The 8,593-nt window shown below is 54.6% G+C and overlaps 1 protein-coding gene across 1 annotated transcript; it reads left to right on the top strand.

Moving 5' to 3' along the window:
- Nucleotides 1-2,186: 2,186 nt before the first annotated feature.
- TENT5B (terminal nucleotidyltransferase 5B) lies at nucleotides 2,187-8,306 on the top strand (the record flags this gene model as incomplete). The annotated part of the gene is made up of 2 exons (XM_082864995.1): nucleotides 2,187-2,465; nucleotides 7,284-8,306. The coding sequence occupies exons 1-2, from the start codon at nucleotides 2,202-2,204 to the stop codon at nucleotides 8,304-8,306; spliced, it is 1,287 nt and encodes a 428-aa protein (XP_082721121.1). The 5' UTR covers nucleotides 2,187-2,201.
- Between the last annotated feature and the right edge of the window lie 287 nt (nucleotides 8,307-8,593).

Below are 8,593 nucleotides of genomic sequence, written 5' to 3' on the forward strand. Positions count from 1 at the left end.
TCTTGAGATGTATTTTTAGGAATTAGAGATCACGTATATAAAGTATCTGGTGCATAGTAGGTTATCCAGTAAATGTTAGTTTCCTTTCTTTTCCTTACTCTGCTGGGGCATGGAAGTGATAGGTCAAGGGTTTGGAGACTCTGGGTTTGGTTGAAGTATATTTTCTTATCTATTTCTTATCTTTCAAGAGATGGTAAAACAAAATAGCAAGCAACTGCGCTGAGGACAGTGCAAGAGACTTGCCCAAAGTCACAAAGCCAAGCAGTGGAGCAAATAGCAGGTCCCCACCCTGGAGGCCAGAGGAAGTCCCTGACCCCAGATAAGATGGAGGGAGGGAGGGAGGGGACGAGGGCAGGATCTTGCTTGGGCTGGCCTCCAGACAGAGGAAGCAGCTGCTCTAGTCTGAGAGTCAGGCTCCTGGGATCTAGTCCTAGGTCTGTCTGAGACAACCTGGTGACCATGGAATGTAGTTTACCATTTCTAGGTTTTGGTTTCTCTGTCTGTACATTGGACACATTGCTCCTTGCCCAGCCTACCTTATGGAATGGGGGTGTTAGGAGAATGATATTTAATTAATTGTTAGAAGAATGATGTTTAATTTAAAAGAGAATATTGCAGAGATGAATCAGACTCAATTTCTAAAATTTTGCCACAAGCACATATATTTAAAATAAGAAAAAAAGATTAAAAGTAACAACAATAATAAGCCTCATCCCACTAGGCTCTGTAAAGTGTGAGAGAAAAACACGGAAACGTATTATTTCAATAGAACATATGAAAATGTTTTGCCAACTATAAATAATCAAGTCAAAATTTTTTAAAAAATTATTGAGCCCCTTCTCTGGAGCAGATGAGGAAACTGGCTTAGAGAGGTTAAGTGACTTGCCCAAGGTCACACAGGACCTGAGAAAGGTAAGAGGCTGGCAGGAAAGACTTCCACCAGCTACCCAGGAAGCTCCTGCCAGAAGACCAACACCCCAGTTCCAGCTTCCCTCCAACCTCCAGCCCCATGAAGGCCCTAGGTCTCTCAAGTGTAGTGGAAAGAGCATGCGCCCACTGATTCTATAGCGCAGATTCAGCACCAGGGCCCCGTCTCACCTGCTGTGTGACCTTGAGAGAGTCAGGCCCCTTCTCTGAGCAGGTTTCCTCACCCCTAAACCAAAACATTAACGCTGGCCAGGCAGTGATGTACTCAAGAGAGTACAGTTTAAAACTATTATGCTTCCCTGGTGGCGCAGTGGTTAAGAATCCGCCTGCCAGTGCAGAGGACATGGGTTCGAGCCCTGGTCCGGAAAGATCCCACATGTCGCGGGGCAACTAAGCCCGTGCGCCACAACTACTGAGCCTGCGCTCTAGACCCCGCGAGCCACAGCTACTGAAGACACTGCAATGAGAAGCCCGCGCACCGCAACGAAGACCTACACAGCCAAAAATAAATAAAAATGTTTTTAAAGACCCTATTTCCAAATAAGTCACATTAAAAAAAAAGTATCTTCCACGGTATACAAGCTTGTTACCTTTTCTCAACTCTGGAAGATTGACGGAGAGCAGGAGGAGCACTGTGTGGAGTTGAACAAGTGGCACAATCTCTCTGGCCTTCTGAAAATAGCGTATGACCAGCACCAGGCCGGGTGATTTCGAAATTCCTTCCAGCGGGGGTGGGGGTGGGGGTGGGGGGATCTTGGTGGTCCGACTCCGCTACAAACTCCACAGGTCACTTCCCTAACGTCTGCCCCTGGAGGGCGCAGTCCCTTTAAATCCAGGCGCTGCCTTCCGCCCGGGCCAATCACGGAGAAGAGAAGTTCTTTAAGGACCAAAGGAGGGAATTCTGCCGGAGAAGGAGGGGCGGGGCAGGGGCGTGCCTTCCAGCCAATCGGAATCTTCCTGGCGACCAGTGGCTCACGTGCAAAGCTCTGCTGACCAATGGTAGGAGCGTCGAGAGGCGGGGCGGTTCCCGCTGTGTGACAGCAGCCGGGACCAATGGGCGTGTCGCCCGCGGCCTATAAGAGTCGGCTGGGCCCCAGGCCACAAGCTTTAGAGTCTGTTGGTCCTTGCCGTCGGAGGTGTGCCCTGGGTTTGCCTCGCTGTCGCTGCCGGCCGGCCCCGCGCCCTCCGCGTTGGCCCCGGCCCAGCCGCTCTCCCTGCCCTCTTCCCTTTAACCGCCCTCCGGTTTCTGCCGTCGGGGCCCCGGGGCCGGGCCAATGATGCCTTCAGAAAGCGGAGCGGAGAGCCCAGACAAAGCGGTTGCACAGGTGGAGACCGCTGCGGCCTCGGCGGTGGCTACGGCCGCCCCGGCAGGCGGCGGCCCCGACCCGGAGGCTGCATCGGCCTCCCTCGGACGGCACCTGAGTGGGCTGAGTTGGCCGCAGGTGAAGCGGCTGGATGCGCTCCTGAGCGAACCGATTCCCATTCATGGGCGCGGTAACTTCCCCACGCTGAGCGTGCAGCCCCGGCAGATCGTGCAGGTGAGAGGCGCTGGGCGGGGATATGGGGCTGAGGCCCTCGTGGCTGGGAGGCTCCCGGAGTCTGTTCGATTTGCTGGAAAGCTAAGAAAACAAGGCTCAGAGAAGGACAGGGGCTGTAACAAAATCGCACGACATTGATGGTAGTCCATACCCTCCTCCCCCTGCACCTCATACTCTCTCCCCACTTGACTTTCCCGTCCCCCGCCCCTTAAGGAGCCCCAATTCCGCTCGGACCATTCACCTAGGCCCTGGCTGGGAGAGGGGTGGGAAATAGGGAGGGACCTGGCCGTGAAGGAAGAACAACCCCGCCTGCAGGGACAACAGATGCCAGGCAGCGCTGGGTGGGTAGATGTACATGCTTGAGTCCAAAATAGTTCTTTTCATCTCTAAATCGTCATCCCCGGGTCTCACTCTCTACCTCTTCCCTCTCTCAAGTTTCTAGGAGCAGACTCTGTCCTGTGTTCCCACAGCGCATGGCTCAAGAGCCCCCTCGCTAGGTGGGAAAGCTGAGAAATTCCAGCAAGGACTCCCTCTCAAGTAGGCTTGTGGCAGGAGGAGATTAAGCACCAGTCCAGACCTGATGCCTGCATGCTGGAGGGCAACATCAGGTGTCCAATTTAGGTGTTTCTCTCCCTCCCCAAGATTGGAAATGAGGGCCGAATCTCTGGCCCCAAGCCCCACCTCTCTCCTGAGGAGCAGAAGAGAATTCTCTCCTCTTCCACAGACTCCCTCTTCCCTTTACCTGACTCTCAACAACCCTAAAATTGCTCTTTCACCTGTTAGCCCCAGGCACCGTCATGCCCTGAAATACCAGAAGATGGTCATTATTGTATGCACTTTATAGCTGGGGAAGCTGAGGCCCCAAGAGGGGCAGCGAGCTGCCTAAGATTACCTAGAGGGGAAAATCAAACCCAGAGAATCTTGGGTCTTCCCAGGAGTCGGTTACTGCAGGTTCAAGGTTTTCCCACCTCTTCCGCAGTTCCCAAGACTCAACTTCTAGGTGTTAGCAGATAGAAGGAACCAGAAAATCTAGCCACAATTCCTGCATATTCCTGCCAGCAGATGAACTTTCTGGGGAAGTGAACCATGCAAGCCAGGTGAAGCAGGCCACCACCCTGCTCCTTCTGCCTTAGCTTCCACGGAGGGGGAGTGGTGCTTGCTGGGGGATTACCTCGCCCTCCCTCCCAAGGAATGGGAGGGGGTGGGGACAGATTCCCCAGGGCTGACTCATCAGTGGTGCTCACTGAGGCATTTCTTGGCTGCCCCACTGTCATGGGGTAATTAGGAAACCAGTTGAGGCTTTTCTCCCCTTGACAGTCAGGTCAACCTTGGGGCCCCAAATGCTGTATCTCTAGGACTATTGTCTCAGGCATGAGCCCAGTGCGGCAATACACCTCTGCACCATGCACTGCCCTGGAGGGTAAGTCCCTGCCCCTATCAGTATGGTCCAAACTGCCTTTACTGGTGTCTGCTCTGTGCCAGGCCCTGTTCAGGACACTAGGGGCATGGATGTGACTGGGACCCAGCCTCCCTGCCTTCCAGGCAGGTGGGGGAGACTGCCGGTCAATAGGAGCTGACTCTACAATGTGATAATAGTACAATGTACTACTGTCCTAGACTAGGGTCAGAAATATCACAAAACAGGGAGCTGCCGGCTGTGGTGGGGAGGGGGAAGTGGCGACTTCAGAGTTGGACTGGGAGGTTGGACATCTGGCTTCAGGGCCTGGACAGTTGTCAATTCCCTTTGCTGGGCCCAGTGTCCCTATTTGTTCAATGGGGATGGGTTGAACTGCTCTCCAACGCCCCTTCTGCTTCCAGAATCCAAAGGAAACAGGTGCCTTCACCTGGTGTGAAGAAAGTCCATCTCCTGGCAGGAACCTGCAGCTGGCAGCTTCACAAACTATTGCGATATGTGTGTGTGTGTGTGTATGTGGCGGGAGATGGAGGTACTGGTTGTGTGTGTATGTGTGTGTGTGTGTGTGTGTGTGTGTGTGTGTGTATGTGGCGGGGGGGTGGAGGTACTGGTTGTGTGTGTGTGTGTGTGTGTATGTGGCGGGGGGTGGAGGTACTGGTTTTGTGTGTGTGTGTGTGTATGTGGCGGGGGGGTGGAGGTACTGGTTTTTTGTGTATGTGTGTGTGTGTGTGTGTGTATGTGGCGGGGGGTGGAGGTACTGGTTGTGTGTGTGTGTGTGTATGTGGCGGGGGGTGGAGGTACTGGTTTTGTGTGTGTGTGTGTGTGTGTGTGTGTGTGTGTGTGTGTGTGTGTGTGGCGGGGGGTGGAGGTACTGGTTTTGTGTGTGTGTGTGTGTGTGTGTATGGTGGGAGGTGCTGGTTGTTGATTTTGGGCTTCTCACTAGTGCTGAGTTGTCCGATGGTTCAAGAATTGGAACCTTTCTCCCTCTCTACCCCCACAAGATTTTCCTACAGCAGTGATCTGGGCAGTTAGAGATGCTATTCTTGCTTGTCCCTGGGCTAGAGGGACCCACTCTCCTGTAGGAGGCCCCCTGCTCCTGGACTGGTTTTAATTAAGTTTAGCCACTTATTGGCTCTGTGACCCTAAACATGTCCTTTGCCCTCTCTGGGTCCAGAGGATTGAATTAGACTCTGATCTCTCCAGCTGCAGCTAGAGAGTGGCTCTGGATTAAAGTTTTGTAAGCCTGCTGGCTGACAGCACCTATGGTCTCCCTGCAGGTCTCAGCAGCAGCCTGGGAGCAGAGTGGTTTGGGGGAGGGCCTTGGTACAGAAGAAAGGAAGGTGCAGCCACTGCCCCCTCCATGGCTGGAAAGTCTGATTCAGGAGGCTCCAAGCTGCCCTGCAGTCCTTGGGTGTGGTGGTATCTATCTGGGGACTGCCTGCCAAGCTGGCTGTAGTCACACCTGGGAAAGAGACAACAGCCGCTGGCTGGCTGGCTGACATGGCCGGCCCCACGGCCTGACACAGGCGATTTAACAAGGGTACTCCTACCTACTCACCAGGCCAGATGCCATGCCCTAGGGTGGGCATCAGCCTGGGGGCAGGAGCTGGCACTGAGTAAGGCCCAGTCAGCTCTAATGGGACTTGGAGAGGGGGCTGGTCTACTTTGCAGGTCTGCCAGGGTCCTTAGGACAAAGTCTTTGGCCCAGTTCTCCCCTTGGCCTACATGGGCACAGCTGCCAGCTGCCAGAGTGTGGGTTAGAAGTCCCACAGGCTGGACTGCAACAACCGGCCCCTTACTTCCAGCCTCCCCCGTCTGCCTGGCCAGGCTTCCCCAACCCCCGCCCTCCTGCTCCCTAGCTACTCTGGCTCTGGGCTTCAGTGATTGGAGGGTTGCCCTCACTTTGAAACTTTGAAAGGGAGAGAGGATTAGAACCCTACTTTCTGGCCTCTGCTCCTTCCAAACCCCGGGTTGGTAATGTGGTAGAAAGAAGATAGACTTTGGAGTCAGCCATACCTGGATCACCTCTGGGTGATCTTGGGCAGGTAACTTCACTCCTCAGTTTCCCCATCTATAACTGGGAGATTTTAAAGATCTATTCCCTGTAGATTCTGGTAAGAAGGTCCAATGCCTGGCAGCCAGTAGGTGCCGAGCCAGTATTCCTCTTCCCCTGCCCCAGCTGCCTGGCCCCGCAGGTCCCTGAGGGCCAGATGTTTCCACCCCCATAGCCATGATAATACCTTCCCCTAGTCAGGGTCCTCCTCCTGGAAGCTTTCTGGAGGGAGCCGCCCGCCTCAGATTGCCCCACTGCAGCTTGCCTCCTCAGCACTGACGTGCATTCTTTGTAGTAACTCCCTGGGAGGCCTGAAGAGCAGCCGGGTCTGGAGCTGACTTGGCAGCAAGGCGGGGTTGCGGAATCGCTCAGGGTAAGAATGCTGCCTGGTCACTTTCGGTGTGTGAAGTACTCTGGGCTGCTGAGAACACTGAATGTCCGGGTCCAGGGATTTTGACCCATCCCCTCACCCGAGAGCAGAAAGAGTTTGGGTTTCAGCTTCCAGCCCTGCCATTTCTGAATGGCTTCCTCTCTGAGCCTTAAGTGTTTTACCACTATAAGCCTCAGTTTCCTCATCTGTAAAATTAGTCTAATATTTGCCTCACTGTGTCCTTGTAAAGATAGATGAATGTGTCATAGTCAAAAGAGCAGGCATGGACTTGAGAATCCAACTGTCCTGGGTTCTAGTCTCAGCCCGACTACTCTCTGACTTTGGACATGACCTCTCTGTGCCTCAGGTCCCCCATCTGTAAATTGGAGTAATAATACTCAAACAGGATTATTGTGAGCATTAATGTAGTAATGCATGTGAACGGCCAGTTACATTCCCAACACATTTGAGCAGTTTGCATCATGTCTGGCACAAAACGAAGTGTTTTACTTGAAGTTTTAGAGAGGTGGAATTGCATACTGGTTAAGACATGAACTCTGAGTTTAATTCCCAGCTCTGCATTCACCAGCTGTGTGACTTTGGGCAAGTTACTTGGCCCCTCTGTGCTTCCATTTCTCCATCTGTAGAGTGGGAGTAATAATACCCACCTCATAGAGTCACTGTAAGATTTACGTGAGTTTATATCCTAATGTATAAAGTGCTTAGATCAGGACCTGGCATTTAGTAAACTCTATGCACGTCTGTGTTATCATTATTGCTGAGTCATTCCTCCAAACGGGCCACTCTCTAGATTAGGAAATAGAGGCTTAGGCTTAGAGAATTAAATGATTTTCCAAAGGCACAACAGCTGATAAGTGGTCAACAGCGGTTGATGTCACTGTGATTATTACATGGAAGCCCACAGCGGACCCCAGGGGCCCAGGTCGCTGATACCTCTCCCTCCTGCCATCCCCTCTGCAGGTTGTCCGCAGCAGCCTGGAGGAGCAGGGACTGCGCGTGCACGGTGTGCGGCTGCACGGCTCGGCCGCCAGCCACGTGCTGCACCCCGAGAGTGGCCTGGGCTACAAGGACCTGGACCTGGTATTCCGCGTGGACCTGCGCAGCGAGGCGTCTTTCCAGCTGACCAAAGAGGTGGTGCTGGCCTGCCTGCTGGACTTCCTGCCGGCCGGCGTGAGCCGGGCCAAGATCACACCCCTGACACTCAAGGAGGCTTATGTGCAGAAGCTGGTGAAAGTGTGCACAGACACGGACCGCTGGAGCCTCATCTCGTTGTCCAACAAGAGCGGTAAGAACGTGGAGCTCAAGTTCGTGGATTCGGTCAGGCGCCAATTCGAGTTTAGCATAGACTCCTTCCAGATCCTCCTGGACTCCCTGCTGCTCTTCAGCCAGTGCTCCTCCACACCCATGTCTGAGGCCTTCCACCCCACGGTGACAGGCGAGAGCCTGTACGGGGACTTCGCAGAGGCCCTGGACCACCTGCGGCACCGCATCATCGCCACACGCAGTCCCGAAGAGATCCGAGGGGGCGGCCTCCTCAAGTACTGCCACCTGCTGGTGCGGGGCTTACGGCCGCGGCCCAGCACCGACGTGAGCGCCCTGCAGCGCTACATGTGCTCCCGCTTCTTCATCGACTTCCCGGACCTGGCTGAGCAGCAGCGCATGCTGGAGCGCTACCTCGAGGCCCACTTCAGCGGGGCCGACTCGGCGCGCCGCTACGCCTGCCTGGTGACGCTGCACCGGGTGGTCAACGAGAGCACAGTGTGCCTCATGAGCCACGAGCGCCGCCAGACACTGGCCCTCATCGCCACGCTGGCGCTCCAGGCGCTGGCCGAGCAGGGCCCGGCGGCCATGGCCTCCCTGGCCTGGCGCTCCCCAGTCCCTGATGGGGTCGTGCCCACCACTGTCAATTACTATGTGACCCCCGTGCAGCCTCTGCTGTCCCGGGCCCATGCCTCCTATCCCACCTGGCTGCCTTGTAACTGACTCAGACCCTGGCCAGAAAGGACTAGACCTCTGCAGATGGAGTGGGGCCTCCAGAAGTGCATGGAGAACATGACCAGAGACAGGCAGCCTGTGCCAGGTAGCCCAGCACTGCTGCAGGGTTGGGCCTTAAACTGAACAGACCAGACTCCTCCCCCGAGTGAAGCCCCTGTGGGCTGAAGGCCAAGCTTAGATTCTTGGTAAATGGACCTTTTGGTTATTTGCACTACACTTTTGGACCAGCATGATTGTGGGGTGCAGGGGAAATTCGTCTTGGGGGTCAATTGCCT

Source organism: Leucopleurus acutus, assembly GCF_964270905.1.
Source record: "Leucopleurus acutus genome assembly, chromosome: 2".
Taxonomy (NCBI): Eukaryota; Metazoa; Chordata; class Mammalia; order Artiodactyla; family Delphinidae; genus Leucopleurus; species Leucopleurus acutus.